This window comes from Aythya marila, assembly GCF_965140915.1.
Source record: "Aythya marila genome assembly, chromosome: 6".
Taxonomy (NCBI): domain Eukaryota; kingdom Metazoa; phylum Chordata; class Aves; order Anseriformes; family Anatidae; genus Aythya; species Aythya marila.
The window spans coordinates 33,688,933-33,710,809 of record NC_139047.1 but is presented as its reverse complement, the minus strand read 5'-3'; the positions used below and the strand labels follow the sequence as shown (position 1 = coordinate 33,710,809).

The 21,877-nt window shown below is 38.8% G+C and overlaps 1 protein-coding gene across 1 annotated transcript in view; it reads left to right on the top strand.

Moving 5' to 3' along the window:
- Positions 1–19,701, top strand: part of LOC309879768 (von Willebrand factor D and EGF domain-containing protein-like) — a gene marked incomplete at its 3' end in the record, with an annotated part of 170,210 nt that extends 150,509 nt beyond the window's left edge. The window contains exons 26-29 of the mRNA XM_082763946.1: positions 11,239–11,334; positions 12,487–12,582; positions 18,432–18,529; positions 19,630–19,701. Of these exons, the coding sequence (XP_082620072.1) occupies positions 11,239–11,334; positions 12,487–12,582; positions 18,432–18,529; positions 19,630–19,701 (362 nt within the window). The remainder of the gene's footprint in view (positions 1–11,238; positions 11,335–12,486; positions 12,583–18,431; positions 18,530–19,629) is intronic.
- Between the last annotated feature and the right edge of the window lie 2,176 nt (positions 19,702–21,877).

Sequence of the window (21,877 nt, the reverse complement as noted above, 5' to 3'; positions counted from 1 at the left end):
ACATTTCTCTTTCCTTCATAAAATCTCTGGACAGAGATACAAACGTTTCGGTTTGGTTTTGGCAGCTTCACATTCTCAACCGAAGGAGGTAAGTAAAATTAAACACCATGGCAGCCAACCAGAGATGGGTTATCCCTAAACCGAGCCCAAATTTGCCTCCGGTTTGCTTTATATGTAGAGCAACATGCCTTGGGATTTTCATGTCCATCCCTGTATGGTTTGGCATTTCTAATGCTGTTGGCCTGTGAACTAGCAGGGCACAGTGGGAGCACCATGCCTTCGCCATTCAGCCTTAATCGCTTATGCTTCCTTGGCATGAGGAGAAAGCCTTTCAGCCTGAAAATTCATGCTCGTTCTGCATGTAAACACACTGTTGCCTCAGAAAAGGTGTAAATCAACCAGGTCTGATTGGCTGCCAGCGGAAATATAAGGCTTTGCCTGGTGTGTTTACTGATAAATAACCGCCTGGTGATTATGCAAACCAGCCACCCACACCCAGAACAAGAGGGTGTCAGAGCTGACAATGAAATGTGCAGCTATGCATCACCGATTCTACAACCTTGCATCCTCGTTTGCTACGCATTGTTTTCAGTGTAATCAGTCTTGTTGAGCGTAAAGAGGCAAATGCTGACAGTATCTCAAAATGAAATATTTTTCCAGATCAACTTTGCATCAAAGAAGCACTCTCTGCTTTAATAATAAAGAAAAGCTATTTGTGTGTGGTTTTGAATTCCCTTTTGAAGAAAAAGCACAGCTGTAGCAGTCCTGGAATTTCACTCCTTTTCATGAGACTTCGTTATTCACACCGATTTCTATTACATCCTCACAAACATTAAAAGCAAAGAAAATAGATTAAATTTTATGTATTTACACACATTTTCATCAGACTGCTTTATAAACAACTTTTAAAAAAGGAAAGCTAATAAAAGCTGAAGAAAGCTAACAAAAGCTGAGCTCACTTTTTTTTACAAAGGATTGCAGTGAAGAGAAAGGGAGGAAAAGAGGGATTCACAGGACCGCACGTTTATCCCTCCTCTGCTGCTCTCTACTTCTAGCAAGATCATCTCTGAGTAAAAAGGCAAGCCACAGCTCCCTCTGGAGCTCACGAGCAAGCAAAGGTCACAGGAGAACAAGGCTGAACATCCTTCTCCTCCCTCCTGCAGCATACCAAGCGAACTGCAGCCTGCCCTGCGGACCCTCAGCCCCCCTGCCCCTCACCCTGCAGCCAGCCCGGTGGATTTTACATGTGGTTTAAAGCAGAGGCTGCATTTCTGCACACAGCTGTTTTACAGTATCAGATCCAATCCTGCAGGCCGAGCGTCACAAAAAGCACCACACTGACACCAGGACTTTGCAGATTGCGCCTCGAAGTTAGTAGATAATTATTTCTCCATTTCTGTAAATGCTGCAAGCAGGATTTATAGGCAATACACAGCATGCAATATAACTCACACTCATTCTTCAAGCTCTGCTTCCTTCCTTTCCCTCCCCTTCTCTCTTTCCTTCCCAGTACCGTGAGGACTTTGCTGGCATCAGAGCTAGAGGCAAACTAAATTGGAAATGTGAACACTGGGTTTCAATGACAATTTCTTGCTAAGCAATGTCATATTGTGAAAGTCACTGATTTCCTGCATTCCAGCCCTCCATGCTGTGTTTCTGTAGATTACTGCCTTGCGAGCTGCACACACAGGAAGTTTTACTGCTCAACGAATTACACTTCCACTGAGTTATCATCTTGACAACTGGTAATATATTCTCTGGAATATCTTCACAGAGTATGCAGATTGACTCAAGCCATCTGAAACCAGCTAGTTTGCAAACGAGCACCAGGATCCCCTCCCACACAACTGAGGAGGGCACAATCCATGTACCTAATCCAAATGGATGGAGTCATCTTTAGCGTGAGACCTGCTTTTCATATGTCAGGGATGTGCTCGGAAGCAACAGCTAATTGACCAAGATTGCTGGATGGCCAGTATCCTCAGAAAGTGGGTGTTTGGAAATAAGTAAACAGCTGCTCAAGCAGAGAGGTTCATAACTTGCTGCTAAAAGCATTAGTTCTGCTGACAGAGTAGGAAGATTGGCATCATTGCTTGTTGACTGGTTGACGTGTAGTCTGGGGACATGGGAAAAGGAAACACTGCTCTCAATTCCTACTTGATGCTGAAGCCCACATAAGAGAATACAAGGGTATCAGGTGTCATCCTCCTTCCTTGGGCAGGATATACAACAGAAGATGAAGAAAAAAAAAATATTCAGGGCTACCACTGTCTTTCTCATTCAGCTGAACACCAACTGATCTGTGCATCCTGCCTGGGGGAACGGGGACAGCTCTGACTTCCCAGAGACAGGGACAGAGCCAGAAGGGAGACAGCAGCTCAGGGGGCAGTCTGGGGTCTGCACTCAGAGCACTGCTCCTCTCAGCTCACTCTGAGTAAGGATGCGCGACAAAGCCATCAGCTGGTCTTTCGTCAAAGTTACGTTTTGTTTGTATGTATACAGATGGCGCATTTATTTTAATAGGGGCTTTGAGCACATGCAGTTGTCTCCAAATTTATTTATCAGTAAGAGAACAAGAATGTATCTGGGTAAGAAGTGAATATATATCCTAAATAAGAAGCAATGAAAACTTATTAAATTTTTATTCCTTCCATAAGAAAAACATTCACAGACTACAGAATGATTTTTGCCGAAGTAGAGAATCTGGGGTTTGGGCCAATATTTCTTCACTTGTGTCTTAAATGCACTAAAGAAATGTGTCTGATCTGCTGCTGTATGTAAACGCATACTTAAACTAAAATAGCAGGGATTCTTGAATTGCTGCATTTCTCTTTGCAGTGGCAAAAGAAATTATTTTTTTTCCACTAACTGATTTAAGTAACAATACTAGGTGGGGAGGAAGGGGTCTATTTTTAAGTAAAATATATATTTTTAAGTCTTCTCTTAAAATAGGGGGTGTGAGATCTACTGCTGGAAAAGCATAGGGAGCGGGAAATGCTGGAGATTACATTGTCTGCTTATCCACCAAAAGACCTTGGCGACACAATCCTCTCCAACATCGATTCCCAAGTAAGCCTCAGCCTACTTCCTAAGACAGATAATAACACGATGAATAACAGATTAGTGCAGTGCCAAAGCAGAGAGCAATCCTTTTCTGCAGTTCCTGTCAGGGCTCTCACCCAAGGCAGGTGCCTTCTGTGGAAGAGATCCTTGCTCCTCAGCCATGCTACCAGCCAGGCCACAGTGATGTGCTGCTGTTCCACTTCTTAGCTTGAAACTGTGTCTCCCATTTTACTGCAGTGCTCTTGGATTCCCCTGCCCAAATCTCCCTTTTTTCTTTGTACAGATGGAAATACACCAAATTGCATCAAGCATAGGCAGTGGCTTAGCCCACTCAGAACAATGAAAACACGCCTAAATGGCAGGTCATAATGCAAGCACAGAAGCAGCAAAAACAATCAACAGAGGAAAACAATGTATATGAGAATCCTCTTTCACTTCTTATTCAGGCATGACAACGAAGCGGCTCTACAGAACAATTTATACACACACTGTAATGGTTCACTGACCTAATAAAACACAGAGCATTCTTCAATGAAGAGAAAATGTTGCCAAACCCAAGACCCTAACAAGATGGGAATATAAGTTGTGCTGAGAGTATACTTCACAATTCCCCACGTTAATTATATACTAACAGTCACAAAGATGAGGATAAAGTATAGCTAGACTCTTTTTCAGATTAATAGTATTGCAATCAGACTAAAACCAATTGGTAAATGAAAAAGAAGGTTTTGCTAATATTCTCAAAACCTGACATTTCCTAGCAGTATATTCCCCAAATATACTTCATGCACAGCTGCAGATGCTTATTTTGTTTATGGTGGCTTTCATTCTGAAAGATGCTGAAATATTTTGCACATATTCAACCATCTTACCATAGTACTTCTAGGAGTTTCTCCTGGTAAGAGACAATAGGAAAAGTGAAGATTGGGGCACCCAGAGGGAGAAATATTTAAGCCCAAATAGAGTGGAGAGTCCCCTCTCTGAATCAGAGTGGCAATTCGTTATTAGTTTCCACAATGTCCTGAGCTTTAAGAGTCTTGCCCACCACACGCTGGCAGGGAATCATTTGAAAATAAAGACAGAGAGACCAGGATCCTCTGTTACTGGTAGAAAATTGTGTCATCTGATGGGAGCAACATAGCAGTGCAGACAGGACCCCAGTACATTGTGTACCGACACTCACAGTTTAGTATAGCATCTCAGCAGTTTGGCCATCCAGTGTCCATTATTTTTCCCATTTTCTTTTCTGATTTAATACCTGAATTAGATTTATTTCCTGCTTTAATAACTCTAAAGAACCCCATAGGTATATCAGCGTACACATCAGAACAAAGACCAGACGCAATTAAGCAAAGCACTGGCGTCATACTGCTGTCTATACGGCCTATAATTTTTCAGACCAATTGTTTCTTTTGAAATGTGTGCTAGGTCATGCAAACTAACTCATATTGCTATAGCTGTGTGGTAATGTGAATATATTATAAATGCAAACTGTCACGACACCCATCACAATTACATTTACAGCTCCCTCTGTGTCTTGTAGTAATTTGTTCTCCTGCACTGCATCCCTCCGAGGTTTCTACCAGATTATTTTTACTATTCAGAAAGGTAATTTATTGAAGAAGTGCTTTGCATCTCTGTCAGAGATACGTGAAGCAAGAAATGGGGATGAACAAACCTCAGAATGATTGGTGGCTTTATAAGGCTAAGGATCCAAATTTTAGAAGCATCTTGCACAAAAATTGCAAACTTTTATTACATGACAAAAGTTACTTCTTAAAATTTAATCTAAGGCTATAATTACTGATACTCATTTGATCACATATCTGAAGTCAGTTTGGCAGAGCTTGGACAGAAAGCTCATGATTTACAAATCCAAATCAACACAAATGGCGAATTTCAGAGAAAAGCAAGCTCTGGAAAAACATACATCCCTAAAACTTAACACATGCAAAACTAGATCCTGACTGCCCTTGGAACAGACAAAAAGGGACTAGCAATTGTTAGTGTCCCAAATCTATAACATGTTTTTCAGAGCCATGTGCATTCGGGACCTTCACAGCAGCAGATATATTGTTACATCCATCTCACTAATGATCTGTTGAGCATCAGTTATACCCTCTAAAGTGCAGAATGACATTTTTTACCTTGACTAGTTTCTGGCTGCTGTCAGGGCAGTAGAATCCATGTAATGGTGCCCTGGGTTAGAAATCCCCTCTTTGGCCAGAACACACTGGTTTTGTGATTCATTTCTTCAAAGGACTAAAGATCATTCAGCAAGATCAAATCTTTATTCAGAGCCTGGAAGCATCCAGCCAATCCCTTCCTTACTGCACTCAGGATAATGTTTCATTTGAGCGGTGCTGCTGAGCTGCATGATGCATCCAGAGAGAAGTGGAACCTTTCTTCCAGCCGATCAGTTGAACTGTGTTATTTTGTGAAACTGCTGACCTGGCCCTCCAGTTCTCCTCCTATGAAGAAGTTCATCAACATCCCTCTACTACAAGGCTACATTTGCAAGCTTGTCGCATTCCTGGCACTGAGCTTGTCCCCCCTCTGGTGTTTTATCAATAGGTGATGTATATTACCTATAAACTTTAGAAAAGGACTAGAAGTGCCAGTTTTAACACAGAAACCAACTGCTTTCACATCTACTAGTTTCATTTTTGTTCTCAGCTTGACTTCTGTCATCTGTGTTTTCCTGACAAGACCAGTCGGTGTTAGTTTTAAATCTGTCCCTTGCTCTGTATCCTTCCTGTGTTGTATCTCCCCAGCTACAGCTCTATGTTTTTGAGAATGTCACACCACATCAAGATAACCACTGAGCAGAAAGCAGAAAACGAACATTAAAACAACATGTACACACACAAAAGCCAAAACTGTGACTGATCAAGCTTCCTACTCCTCAAAAGAGCCATTGAGAGAGCAAGTACAAATATGCGCTAGAGCCACAGAGTAGTCAGTCCAAAACCAACCCCAGCCAGAAATAAAAGCAGTGCCTATGAATCACGTACAAATGACAGCATAGGGATGGTGACAAAGGGTACATTGAAGTATATATCTACCAGTAGGTGTTCTTTTGGCTACATTTCTGTGTTCTTTGTCAGTGAAGCTGTAGCCTGATGCATTACCTTAGCTGGCCCACACAGATGTTACCGCTTGAGGCTATTTTCTCTCTTCCATCCAAAGGCAGAATGCACCCAGAAGCAGGTCAATTTTATCAGCTTCTACAAGCAAGGGGAAAGGAAAAATAAATAATAAAAGATATATATATAAAAAAAAAAAAAAAAAAAAAAAAAAGAGAAAGAGAAAAGTTGTCTTGAAAACTACATCTTCTAATCATCACTGCAGTGTGACACACTGTCTCCTCATGAGCAGCATGACTTGGGATGCATGATGACAGGTAATTCTTGATTCAGAAAGAAATCATCAGTGCACTCTCATTGTCAGAGAAGGACATGGATGTTCAGCTGCAACACAACATATTACTGAAACATTGCATAAAATCCCTTTCTGCCAAGATTTTAGAAGCCTGATTTAATATTCCCTCTGCTTTGATGTTATAAGGGTGGTGATGAAGATTCTCCAGTTTCAACAAAATTACAAGGCTTTCACTCCTTATTATCATCCACTTCTAGCTAGGAAAGGTGCAATGGGGTACATGCATCAAAAGGTGGCTAAGGTTCAACCACAAAAGTTTTTTGTCTGCTAATCCACAGAGGCAATGGGAGTCTGAAGGAAACATCTGCCTTCTAATCACTGTAAACTGATCAGCAGCTACTGCTGGCTAATACTGTGATTGTTAGACCAAGAGATTACTCCCAATTGCTTGTAGTATATGCCGTGAAGCAAAGCATGCCCACTGCTTAGCTTCACCACTGGCCCCTCTTTGCATAGCGGGGATATTTTGCTTAATATCATGCATGTTTTAAGGGAAAGCTTATTGTAAATTTATTGCAAGAAGTGCAGACAAAGGAAGACACTGGAATTGTAGGTGTCCATTGCTGATGCTACTTACACCAGGAGGACCTACTAGACTTTAGAGGCAATATTTAACTTTTGCTTTTATTTTTCCTTAGAATTTTAGTAATCTCTGGAATTATATATTTTGCAGAAAAATTATTGCCTTTGGCTGACAAAGTGGGAGGTCTGGTTACTGTAAGGACATTAGGGCTGAACTGCTAGCTATGGAGTTCTGTGGAGGCTGATAAAAAGAGTTGCAAGAAGCACTTAATGGGGTAAAGTCAGCCTCGAAGGGATAAGCTATTAAAAGGGTCACAGGAAATTTTAAGTTATTGTAAGGTCAAAATGCATTAAAGCCATCAAAGGGAAATAGCTGTTAAATAAAACAGAGAATTTAGCAACTCGTGAGTCCCTTTCAGTACATAGAAGAATTGTGTACATTTTGTATGATGTTCCGTGCAACACCCGTGTTTTATCTTGAAACCTGCAGCTCCTAGTTACCTTATCAAAATCAACCCTCACCTGAAATATAGCGTGTAATCATGCTTTTTCTTTAACCTGCATTATCAACTTCAACATAGGCTTACTTTATCTAACTTCCCAGTTTCAGAAAGCATAATGTCATGGAAATCCTTTCTAGTTTTAAACTGTGGCCTTCACACCCTTTACAGCATTGAGTAACACTGATGCATATGAAATTCGGTGCTTCAGTTCTTACTGAAGAGCACAGAAATGCTGACGTTAACACCGTGGGGAATGGGATTAGGGCTTTAGCAATGCCTGCTGACTGCCAGTAAGCTTGCACCCAGGATATTTAGGTAGAGGAAGGCCCCCTCCAACCCCAGCGATATGCCCTATCAAACTGTAACAAAGGGAAGACACAAACGTGTTTACATGAGTTCCATTAAGGCTCATTCCCAAGGCAGGTGGAAAACCTATCAAACCACTGTTGTCTTTGGGTCAAGATGCTAGGCATTTTTCAAGGGGAGGGGAGAATAAAGAAAGGTAAGTCTTTACAAAGTCATGCCAGTGCCTGGGAGGTTTACGATAATTTGATTTGCTCTCCTAGTGTCTGATAATTTATTTAGTTTTCCTATGAGAGGCTGTAACATTTTTGTTTGCTATTTTGAAATTGGAGCTCCTCCACGGAGGCCAAGGAGTGGGACTAGAATGGATCAGAACTAGTTATAATCAACAAATGTTGAAGTCTGCCAGATGGGTATTGAGATGGGAGTGTATTTCAGAAAGTTAAAGAAAGGTAGAACAAGGTAGAGATGTCAGACAGAAAAAGGGGAAGAGACAACATGGCATATGTTTACATAAAGGTGCCTTCTGAATTCCTTGAAAAGACAAGAAAGTGTCTGCCCAGCAGGGCAAAGAGCCAAAACTGCCCCCTCCAAAGCAGAGCAAGCTTGGCCCCGATCCTCAATTTCCCACTTAAGTACTTCCCTCAGTTAACTTGGAATTGAACTCCCTTGGATTTATTGCCTAAGTGAGAGATGCCGTAAGCGATAAGCAATGTAAAAGAAGTTAGTGCTATACTTTCATGGTTACTTGCTCATTTGTAAGGCAGTTGAACAAAGACAAAAACAGATCCCAAGTTGAAAATCAGTTTGAACTCTCATGTTTTACTCAGGCCAAGACTGGACCTCCCACGTTACGTAAAGCTTTACTGAATTACAATGCAAATTGAGCTGGAACAAGCTCAGTTATGCATAAACTGAAAACCAAAACTGAATCAAAAAGCACAACAGTTTCATTCCCTGTAATTGAAGGAAGCATCCGTTGTCACAGAATTTTTTAAAGTCTGATATCAGAACAAAACCACTAGCATTATCTTAAAGTGCAATTTTTTGTATAAGGTGAAAAGCACATTAAAAAAGTTAAGGGACAAAAAAAAAAAAAAAAAGAAATCCCTGTTTGAACAAGTATTAAGTTGCTTCTAGTTATTTTTTCTTGGCTTCATTTTGTATTGGTGAAGAGAGGAAAACAATCTCTTCTGATCTCCAGATGAAATTCTTGGGTTTCAACATGATGGTCTTGGGAAAGCAGATTAGCCATGAGTGCATTATGGTCTTTGAATGTCACAAAGCTTAGGGTCATCTGAAATCTAGATCCAAATTTTATGATTTGGGGTGATATACAATATACACATATACCCAATATACAGCTGGGGGACAGAAGCCTTATTGATGATGTGAGATGAAAAGGGGGAGAAAAAGAAAGGGGGGGGGGGAAGGGGGGGAAGATGAATTCAGAGTTATGGTTGCCATAACTCTTTGAACTCATCTAGGTTTTGATGAGTGTTGCATGGGTCAGCAAGAACTCTAGATCCCTGTTAGCCTTAGTAAGCAGAAGCAAAGATTATAGCATGGATCAGAAGAGGTGGAGAAAAAAGGGCAAAGAGGGTGACAGTTTAAGGGCTTGAATCCTAGCAGCCTTCAGTAACTATGGGTAAATCTGACCTGCCTGAGGGCAGGTCACTGTGCTGAGATCTGTGAGCGTTGGCACAGAGCAAACCGCAAATGTAGCAGCCAAACAAGAGCAGCCATGTGGCTCTAAAAGCTGCCAGTGCAGCAGTATCTGCGCCAAAGGAATAGAGCAAGTGACCAGGACACAAAGACCTACAAAAGCATTAATTCTGTGCATCATATTATTAATGTTCATAATTATTCAGGGAAATAATTAAGGTATCTAAATCTGCTTATCTAAAGATACCTGATCATATACCTAAGTGAGGAACAGAAGGTTATTCTCCCTTCAGATAACAGTTGATGTTTTTTTGCATGCCATTTTTCGAACATAACTCCTATTTTGTGGCTGTGGGGTGGGTTCTGATACTTTCAGAGCCCTGTAAGTAGAAATGTCTTGAAAGCCAGAATTACTACAGCATCACTATTCAAGTTGTCATCTTACTGCTGATGTGCCAAAAGTCAGCACAACCTTAAGGCTAAAAAAAGCCTAAAGGTACTGTAGTGCTACATTTTAGCTGCCAGCCCCCTCAGTACCTGCAGAACATGTAGCCTGCTCCCAATAGAAGAGCAAGTTCTCTTGTTGCTCCGCACACAGGGAATTGATGATTGCTGCTAACAGCAATGGGACACTGGAAAATCCCATTGTGCCCACAAAGCTTGAAAATGGCAGAAGCTATTCCACTCTAAGCCTCAGCCAGACTCCTGACTCTCATTCTCTAATCCAACCATTGCTAGTTAACACAGCTTCCTTTTCTTCCACTCAATTATCAAATACAAACACCTTCCATGTAAGAGGCAAATCATTCCATCACAACAGCATTTGTCATGTCTCTAAATTGCAGCACCTCTTATAGGTCCTCCCCTGAGTTACTGTGACAGGCAAGGAGAAAGAGCTGGTGAGGACTTTGGGTACATGCATGTGGCATCTACCACATTTTCCTATCTCAAAGCATCGCAGTCACAGCATTCGTTGTGTTCAGACTGCAGATGTTTGATTTGCCAAAACAGTGAGATCTTACTGTTGGGTGTTGAAAAATACAGGGCCTGATGTCAGATGCAAAAATTAGCAATAGGATTTTCAATTAAATCTAACAGAAACTTGTCTGGTTTCTTCTGGTTGAAGGAACAACTCAGCTTTTGCATCTTACTCATATGAATCAGTATTATAAAAAGGTAAGTACCTTAACAACTACTAGTGCAAAAATGTCTACTTAGTCTTTAAGTTTAATTGAGCACAAAGATGTTACACAAATTTTCTGAAGCCAATCTATCCCATTAAGCCCATTGTTATCCAAATATACATCTGAGAATCTGTTTTCCAACCAGGAAGGGTTGGAAACCCTTTAATGCTTTAACTAGCATTTGGTCTGTCCATAGCTGCCACAAAAAAAAAAAAAAAAAAAAAAAAATCAAAGAAAAAAAAATCTTACTTGTTTATCTGAGAATCCTTGTAAGTAACTCGTCTCTCATGTGTCTGATGAGGCAGCTTTTACTGGAGATTAACCAAGACCTTCTACACAAAGCTCAACATATTCCAGAAGGATGTATGGGAGATACCAAGCCTCTGAGTCTTAGATTCTCAAATCCAAATTACTTTCCTGCTTTTTTTTTTTTTTTTTTTTTTTTTTTTTTTATTATTATGACCAATCAAACCTTATGAAAAGATGTTTATAAGTCTCTAGTAAAATCTTCCTTTTTTTCCCAGCTGCCATGTTCTTCATTTGATATGTATCTGCAGGTGTCTGTGATCCCATGTGCATGAACGGAGGGAAGTGTGTAAGCCCAAATGTCTGTGACTGCCCATCTGGTTGGAGAGGGAAACACTGTAATAAACGTAAGCATTTCTACTGCCCATCAAACAGATCATTGCTTATTACTTAGGCCAGTCAACATCAATTGTAATCTTCTTTTAATATTAAAAAACAATATAGTGCATAGAATTCATTTTGCTCCTTCAGCAGTTTGAAGAAAAACAATTTTAAGCACAAGCAATACAAAATGCTATAAACATTTGATGCATGCAAAGAAAAAAGCTGTGTAGGGGAACCCTGGTTCTGCTTCATTCAGCTGTCTGTTACACATCTTGTTATGGAAATTCATTTTTATAGTATTAAACTTGAAGCATTTATTTTATGTTTTAACAGCTTCACATATTTTGTTATATTTTACAGAGAAATGCCATATATTTCAAAATACAGAACTATTTAAAGCTTGCTATAAAGCCTTCCAAACTAATATACTCTCAAGGTCACCAGATACATTTTGGTGCACAATTTCAAGAAAGATGTGTTCTCACTCTGTAACTCTACCATATCTGACTACTCTTACATAAAACTATCATTAAAAAAAGAAAACCTCTCACCCTAAAATATTTTCAAGGAGTATTTTTCCTTATGTGGTTATTCATTACCATGATGTTGACAGATAAACTGAATAAATTTATAATCCAGATGATATACTGTATGCAAACCAGATTAAAATATTGGAGTTTTACCCTTTGGGTCCTGGTAGTAAATATGATTTCGGAACCAGTGTTTTGAAATTATAATATTAATAATTTCTTCAGAAATTCTGCAGGAAGTCTGTGTCTCTCACTTTTTTGGAAACTCTGAATAAATAATATATACACTGAACGTATGAAAACCTACTATGCAATTCAATTTACTTATAATGTGGAACACATTATATGCATATAACACATAGGAATATACCATATGAACATATCATATGGGGAGTATTCTTAACTGATAGTGAGCTGAATGTTAGAAATAGCCAAGCTACCAGTAGGCAGTCATCAAAGATATCTTAAGAAAGAAGTAAATATCAAAGAATCCTACACACAAATTATCTGATGAATAGAGCACATGCATTCCTTTGGAAATTAGCCATTTGAAAAGAAACTGAGCAGGTCACTCTTTCAGGCATATTTTGAACGTCTGGATATGTTGTTTACATCTTCTCACTTGTTTCATGTCAATCTGTTCAGCTGTTTGCCTGCAGAAATGCCTGAACGGTGGTGAATGTATAGGTCCAAACATCTGTGAGTGCTCTGAAGGATGGGTAGGAATGCTGTGCCAGACCCGTAAGTGCTGCTCTAATTATGACAGTCTTGTAGCCACACGTGTTGCACCAGAGATCTTTACACATTAACTCTTCTACTGTGTTTACACTACATGTAAAAGTCAACCATAAGATGATTGGCACCTAAAATCTGCCTCTTATTTGTCAGAACTGTCGTATGCTGTCAGTAAAACTATTATTTTCAAAGACATTTCTGGACTCAACATCCGTGTGAGGAAGAGAACTGACAACCTTTACTTACACAAATGCTGAGCTCGATTTGCCAGACAATATTAATAGGTTTTAAACTCAATGATTTGAAAGACTAAATAAAAAAGAGGGGTCAGGGACAAAAGAAAATGGAGTGTCCTCTTCAGCATATCCAGATGGCATTAGCACAGGAAGACACCAGGTACCTGTTAACCTAGGAGCCCAATCCCGCAAGCCCTACGCATTCGATGTGACCATTGAGGTGGCTTTGTACATGCAGAGACTGAAAAAGCTGGAATAGGAAGAGCCCCATTATTGGCCATTATACAGGGTCGCTTCAGTGTGTGCATGTTATTAGCTTTACAGTAAAAGGGCATGAAGAAAATATCAAGGCATTATCCCCTTTAAAGGGTAATCTTCCTTTCCTCTCACACTCAGAAAGCATAATTACTTATGGAAATCTTTTGTCAGTTAAATCCCAATGGTTGTGTAATTGTTTCTTTGCACCAGCTGTCTTCTAGTTCAAACATTGTAATGTTTAAAGTTATTTATTAGTTGATAACATATCCCTGGTTCAGTTTATTAAATAAATAAGCAAATCGTGCTTGCTCCTGCGCAAGGCAAGTAAGACTTACTATCATTACCAATTTCTGCTGTACTATGCAGACACACAAGCCTGGGCATTATTTTAATCTATTTAATCAGCTCCTTTGAAACTTTCCTTCAGATCTGTTCAGTTGATAACCACTCTGTTTTTACTATTTCTTCCCACGCCACTGGAGTGGGCAATTAAATCAGCTCTCTGTCCAAAAGGAGCTGTCCGAAACTCCTAGGTCTCACAGCAAACCCAAATAATCACCAAGTGGTTGGAATTTCACTATTTTTTAAACAGAAAGAGAGAAGACTATTGTCAGAGAGCAGATGGCTAGGTCTTATAATGTTGCTCCAGGGTATTCACAATGAGGCAGGGAGATACCAGGAGAAACAGAAAGTCTTCATCCTCACAGATGTTACATATAAAGTTTTGCATGAAAGTATAACCCCTAAAAGCATGTCTGGTTTTGTACTTTGACAAAAAAATGTATGTATCTGAACTCAATGAGTCCTCGCAGTGCCACCCTTGTTCAGAAGCAATTTGGGCTGGTTTGTGACTTTGGGACTTGTTCAGGTGTAGGAGGAAGGTAGATAACCCCAGCTTCATTCTTTGTTTTCAGCCCATGCTCTCGTGCAACTGCCCTTATCAAGATGGCAGAGATGGGAATGTAGATGCAGGTTGCATCCCCACACTGAACACCATTTTTCCTCACTAACTTCCTATCACATATCCGGTAGGGTGACCAAACCAACAGATCTATAGGAACTCCTGTTACTCTTTTCTAGACATTTCTCAGAAAGAAAAAAAAAAAAAAAAAAAGTGTTTCAGTCCTCTGTACCAAGACAGCTAGCCAAAGCAGGCCATTAAGCCAGCAAAAGAGACAATGGACAAATACTGAGAATTTATCTTGTGTTTTTTTTTTTTTCAGTTCTTTTGCAATGAAGATTGCCACTGTCCAAGTCAGAAAAAAAAAATATCTCTTAAGTATTTTGAAAATGCTTCAGAGATCAAGATTGAACTCTATGGTCAGGTGTAGCAACACAAGTTGTGGAGCTTGTATCTGATTTGGAATGAGTCTGCTGCATGTTGGAGGAGCAATCATGCAAGCAAAAACTTTGCCTCTTTTGCAATGATGTGCAATGAAATTGCATTTCCATTTAATCTGGTGAACTACAAATTTCTCAATGTTATGATCAGTCAAACTCGCAGTGACATTGCAGAGATGCCTGTGCAGGTTGTTTTTCTTACAGTTTTACCAGTCTCTGGCAACCGCTGCACTGCAGAATTTGGCAAGAGTAAGAGTAGGTTAAGAGACTTTCAGGAGACATTGTTTCAGCAGTAATGGATAAAATGCAATAGTTCTCTTTTATCAGACTGTAAATAAAGAGGTCAGTCGAGAGAATAGTTTTCTTCCCCACTCATCTGTAACTGCACAGAATAGCTTCTGAAAGAGAATCAATAAAATAGGTCATTTGTCCCAACAAATACGGTGTATGGTGGAATACACACATTATCTTTGATAAATACCTATGACTTTATGGCCATAGACGGTCATAGAACAAGGAATAATGGTCAAGTCTCAGACAGTATTGCAAATGTAAGGAAATTACCTTTCAGGAAGACAGGTTAAAAAAAAATGTCATTTGAAATATTCAACGTGCCTTACCCAGAGAAAGTAGCAGCTCCATAGATTAGGCTCCCTCCATTACAAGATTTTTTCTCTTCGACTCCCTCGTTAACTTTCATAACAGCAGCACAAATGTTCTAAAAATTCCCTCTTGGAAAACACAGGAACAGTATCGCAGGATCACCATGTTTTCACGAAAAATTATCTCCTTCCCATCTGAGCTCAGACACCCATTCTAAAGCTCCATGCCCGTGGGTTCCCCCTGCATCCTTCACTGTTAGCTCACATCTCCCTTTTTCTTGAGCTCAAAAAGAAATATTAGACCAAAGCAGTGAAGACCTAATGGTACAATCTGACTACCCTGGTAGATTTAGCCAAAACACAACCCAGCAAAGTCATAAGGCTTCTGGCCAGAGATATGAAGCAGTTGTTTAAGGATCAGAGTGCAGGATCAAGGTATAACTCTAATAATTAATTATAAAGTATAAGAAGGTTATAGTTGTGAAGGATCTTCGTCATTAAAATTCATACTGCTATCTTCTGTTCTAATATTATTGAACCCATACTGCCTTCTCATTTGCCCTTCAGAATATCTTCTCTTTATTTGCATGTTATAAGTGTCAAGCTTATAGCCTTATAATTTCCTCAACATTCTTGCTCCTTCTCTCTCTCTCTGTCTTGAACAACATGTCAGACAGGCTTGCTTCTAGCTTTTCTGTGTAACCCTTTCAATCCTTAAAAAAAGAAAAATCGTAAAAACGATTGCCATTTGCATGCAAATTATAGTTCTGTTCTTTTAACATCCAGGGATAAATCTCTTTCTGTAATGGGCATTTATTGATTATAATTTTGTCATAAGCTTAGCTTATTAAATGACTTTCTGTGCTGAATCTGTACAGGATAATGCACACATAGCCTGTGTCATTTTCAGTGTTTAGAGGCTTAGCATCCCTTGTAAATACATTTATGAAATATTCATTTGAACTTCAGCTATGTTATTATCCTCTGTGATTTCAATTCCAATTTTCTTCCAAAATGTTTTTAACTTTTCTCCTAACTGAGCTCTTGTTTTTTCTGAGCACTACAGCAGGAAGCAGTGGGTGGAGAGGGAAAGACAAGCAGGTAGCAAAGGATAAAGAAGTAGAGAATCTTTTCCTTTTTTTTTTTTTTTTTTTTTTTCTTTGTTTGCATTATCTGAGAATCAAAGTAACTACAGATGAAAAAAAAAAAAAAAAAAAAAAAAAAAAAAAAAAAGTCTGGTAGCTTATCTAACATCTGTTTTTCTGCCAGTGCAGACCAGAACACCCTAGCAGAGTTAGAGATCTCCAGAAAAGTCTACCTCTCTTTTCCTTACCTGGCTTCATTTTATCCACTACAAAGAAGAAAGGAGAATTAATTTCCATTTTACCTGTGCCCAAGTTCATATCAAATTATATGTACTAATATCAGACACAGTTTTCTCTCTTCTAGAACAAAAGCTTACTATACAGTGGAACAAAACTGGTGTGGGCACAAGGAGCCCCTTCTGCTGTCAATGCACAGACTAGCAGAAGGTGGAAAGTGTTTTGTTGTTTTATTTTCTCTTTTTTCTTTCTTTCCTTTTTTTTATTTTTTTTTTTCCAATGAGTGAAATTTTTTCCAATTATATATGAGTTCTTTCAGCCTATGGAAAAGCTGGGGAAGCAGTTGGAAGATGAACAGTATGCTGTTATACATCCAGTGTGATTTCGTTTCTCCTCTGCCCCGTCCACAGCTGGGATCACACTTGGGCTTCCCCCTCTCAAAAGTAATTCAGAGTTTGCAGCTGCCCATTGTGGGTCTTGGGGGTTGTTTTACAACAGATAAACCAGCTGCAAATAACAAAACCAAGTTTGCTTCTTGTTTCAACAAAAATGACACTTTTTAGCTTTTCAAGATAGATAGCTTTTCAAAACTAGTTGATCTTTAAGCTCCCTTCCAACTCAAACCACTTTATGGTTCTATAATTCTAAAATAGCAGAAGTATTTCAACTAGCTCTTACAGTAGGAAGTCAAGCTGCTAGCTGCAGGTCACTGGAGTCCTACAACAGAAAACCACCTGGCACAGCTGGCTTTTGAAAAGGATCACCTGCAGGTCCACAGCATGTTCCTCTTCTAGACATGGTATGGGTCAGCAGTTTTGACCAAAGCACGAACCCTCACTTAAACCACAAAGAATTTGCATGAGCTTAAATTTGTGTCAAAATCAGATTCTAAGACCAACAAATCCTGGAATTCATTCCTTTATCCCCAGAATTTGTTGAAGCTGATTTTCTGTAAAAAGCCCCTTGTAGGGATACATTAAACTTTTTCATATCTGACCAAATACTTGGCTCAGTAGTGAAGGAGCATACATATAGGTATTGGAGCATAGACATACTTTATGTCTTATGCTTTATTGACATATAATGGCATATACATTATATTCAGATCTTAATGGTGCATGGCTACCTGCTTTCCTATATGGCTCTCTCTGACAAGAAAATATAATAATCCACTTGTTGATATTTATTTGGCAATATTTATAGAAGTCTTAACTCATGAGATCTAATTAAAATACTAAGGGGTGTATGTTCTGCTTGAATTGGTGCCCTATGAATTGGCTGTTGTCTTTCCTCTATGCCAAAACAATGTCATAAGAATATAAACTGTATGAACTGAGCATGAAAAAATGGTTGAAATTTGAGTAATTCAGTTGATAATATTTTATCTCCTAAAATAAAATAAAATAAAATAAAAGCCCTGATTCTTTCATTAACAGAATATCTTTAAATGGATAAATTATTTACATCAAATAAATGTACTCTATAAGTACTCTAGATAAGATTAAAAACTTTTATTCTGATTCCTTTATTGATTCTTTGAGACCGTGAAATTACATGCCCTTGTTTCCAGAGATGTGAGGTATGCAACTCACAAAATTCTCCCTTTTATTTATTGTAATAATATCACTTTGGGGAGTAAATATTTAACCTATCTTTGCATCTCAAGACAAGAAAGGATCTCTTAACAGCTGTTATTTTATTTCAATTGGAACAAAAGCAAATCGATTTTGACACGAATCTGCCCCAACCACTGATGCCCAGAACGTATCCTGGCTTTCCAGATCAGGGCTTGCTCTGATCCATTTCCTGCTGAGCTAAGGTGATTATTTTGGCACTCTTCTCTTTCCCCATCATTGTGTAGAAGAGATAAAGAAAGAAAACTGTAAATGTAACAGACACATAAGCATGAAAAATCCTGTGGCACACATTTTTAATGCCTACGTATTTTTTGTCCTTTTCTCCATCATACGAAACTACAGAACCATGATATATTTTGTCATATCATTGTCATATCAGTTTTTAAAGCATCTGAGTATTTCCTTTCTGATTACAACATTTAAAGTGTATTTCTAAACAATTTTATCTTTCACTTGTAGCAATTTGTGAGCAAAAATGTCTATTTGGAAGCAGATGCATAAGACCAAATGTCTGTGCTTGCAGAAGTGGCTACACTGGCTCAGCATGTGAAAAGAAGGTAAGGTATCAGCCAAAACCATTGGATTCTTATAGTAAGGAGGAAAAAAATAGCTGAATGTAACTGAAATAGTTTATAGGAAAAGTTCTTGATAACCTTGTGAAAGATGTAAAAAAGGTTATAAAGGAGTTTAAAGGAAGTTTAATGACCGCTAAGCTGCCAAACTAACCCTGTACACAAGTTCTGCATGTAATAGTTTAATACCTCAAATATAAACATACAAAAGCCGTGTCTATTTTGATAGTGAGGGTCATCCTTAATACAGTTCTCCTGTCCAAAGCCACTAAGCATCTGCACAGTAAACAGTTCTCCAGGCCAAGACGGGATCTGCCTCTCTCCTCCAAGTAACTTCCTTAGAGGCTCTTTTCCACATGAGCCCTTTTTGGTGCCTGCTGCTCCACCACCAAACAGGTGCTTCCAGACATGCTCAGACAGAGCTACAGGGACTAAATCCCTGTACCCTTTCAATGGGAATAACAGACACTTGAGTGAGCGCCACTTTTTTTCCTAATCTGCACACCCTTTTTCCCAGTGAACTTTCTCCCTTCCACAGTCACAAACATCCAAAATATTTCATATGATTGCCACTGTCAGGGGCCACACAGTCACTTCCTGCAAATGCAGCCCTATCCCACTCCAGTGGCCCGACTTTCCCAGTCTCCAGCTTTCAGAAGAGCAGCTTGCCCTCTCATTTACCTGTACACAAAGGCTAGAGGAAAAAAAAATCAACATATTTTCATTTCAATTACATTATGCATTAGATATAGCATGAAAATCTCTTCAGATAGTCATTTTATTCTGCTAATGATAATTAGATTTTAATATCATAATTAAAGTTCTGTATGGATTTTCTTAACAAGTACATCTCTACACTAAATTACAGCCCCTATATCAATAGTGAAATGCAGCTGATGTAGATAAGATGAGTAAGTGTTTCAATTTTCTATATATATGTATAAAATCTATCAAAGGGGTTGGCTGTAGAATAGGAAAGCATGGTGGGCTTTTTATCAAATAATTAACAAAAGTAGAATGGATGCAGGAATAAGGAATAAGGATGCAAGAATAACTCCTAGATAAACTGGAGTTGTTGTCTGCAGGTGTTTATATCCAAGGAACTTTTTCTCAGGAGGTCAAGAGTTGCCCTTTTTGATAAACCAGACGAGGATTAGCAGGATTGCTGTAGAGCATTATTCTAGGTGTGAATGTGTGAAGTATGATATTTGTCAGTTCACAAATGAACTCTGTTGTACTTCACAGAAAATATTAAATCAAATACCAGGCTTCCTTTTACACATGAATAACCTATTACACAGTAAATCAGTCCTGAAAGAAAAAGAAGGTGGCAAAAGACTTTGCATATTATGTAGGCCCAAAATGCCAAGCCATCAATGAAACATGTAAACACATGGGTCTCACTAGCAATGATTCATCTCACATTTTTTAGGACTGTTTGAAGCAGTCCTTCAGTTTCATGGCTTATTCTGCAGAAATACTGATTGGTTGCACTGATGTGAACATGCATTGCTTTGATGTGAGGAAGAAACCATTCTGAATAAAAAAGAATTAACAGGTTTCCTTCAATCTGCAAGCCTTGCTTAGAGCTAGAATCAAAGTTAGTAATAAAACTGATGGATTTAATGGCATCTAGTTTAAATTACATGACCATATACAACCAAATAAGCTACACCTCCAAAAAAATCAAAATTATAAGAGATATTAAAATACAAAAGCTTATTTACTAGCATGGATTATAGTAAATTGTGAACATAAGGGTTTTTAATGCATATTACTGTAGAGATGTTAGGATAATAGGCCTTCCAAGAGTTAATTTATTGGACTTGATCAGGTATAAGCGAACAATTTGATCAGGCTTTAATCAATTTCTTCTCCAAACCTGTCAACTGTGGAAATTTCATAGTTTATCTAAGTAATTTGTTGAAGTATTTAACTACATTATTATACCACAATTTTGTTTTTCCTAATACTGGACATCAACCCACTCTGTTACAAGCAAAACTGATACTCCTTGGAGTAACCTTGGTGGATATAGGGAAAAGTCATCACAGTTCTTTTATGAACAACATTTGCAGGTTCAAAGAAACTGTAATTTTCCTACTACTAAATTTTCTCTCATTTTCCTAAACACAACCAACCAAGCATGGAACTCATTTCTCTATTGCTCCTGTCCAAGCTCTCGCATGTTTCTCTCCATCCTTGCTGAAGCACTGCAGCTGGGTCCCAGCACTGCTGAGCACCCAGTAACTGCCTCCCCGTGGGGCTCCAAGCCTCTCATTAATACTTTTATAGCAGGAGATTTACCTTTTTCTGCTACAGCACTGCAACCAGCTCAGCTGTTCCACACTGTTGATACCTTATCACTCATTTCCCATTTGGCATCTGTGTGGTTGACTTTTCTTTTGTAAGCACAGTCTTTATTGTCTTTACTTAATTTTGTCTTATGGATTTCCAACTGTTTCACCCATTTATCAAAAAAAAAAAAAAAAAAAAAAAGTCAAAAAGTAATTCTAAACCTGCTTGCACTGTCTCCAAATGTGATATCGTTCAAAAATGTGATGTGACATCTCTGCCTAAGACTTTAATGAAAGTAGTGAATAGTAGAAAAATCAGGGCCTATGAGTACCCACACTGACAACAAACTGTTGATAAAATTATTTGTTGATAATGCTTCTCAGACAGGCCTACCCCCTTACTTTGTTCATCTAACCCAGACTTATTGGCATGATTATCTGCACCAAGTCTGAAGCCCCCAACAAAATAAAAATGTATCTGCTTATGGTGGCTAGAGTGGCTGCTAACCATATTTTGCTTAAGAGGCTCATAAACTGATTATTTATTAATCTTTCTTAGTGTCTTTCCAGATGCCAACTTAGTCTGAATCTTTAGCTGTTATTCCCTTGCTTCTCCTGTTTTTCTCATCTAAAGATATATATTATGTTTATTGGGACTATTTCTGTCTACATCTTTAAGTACACTGGGGTAAACCTTATGAGGCCCCGCTGACCTGGATAAGCTGTTTCATGTAAAGCTCCTCTTACATGCTAAGAGTTTCCATATGGTGAGTTAATGCACAGTAGCTGGAATACCATCAGTTTAAATCCCAGTTTATTGCCCAGTCATTTAACCTTGTACACAGGCCCTAAATCCTACTTTCCTGAATCTAAATACTCACTTCCTTCCCTACTTTCCCTTGAATTCCTGTTCCCTTGCTAATTCCTATCACGTTAAGCATTTTGTCACATTTAACCTTTCTGAGAAGACTGCAGAAAAGGCACTGAACACGTTAGCCTTGCCTGTGTCATCTGTAATCCTCTCTTCTTAGATTTA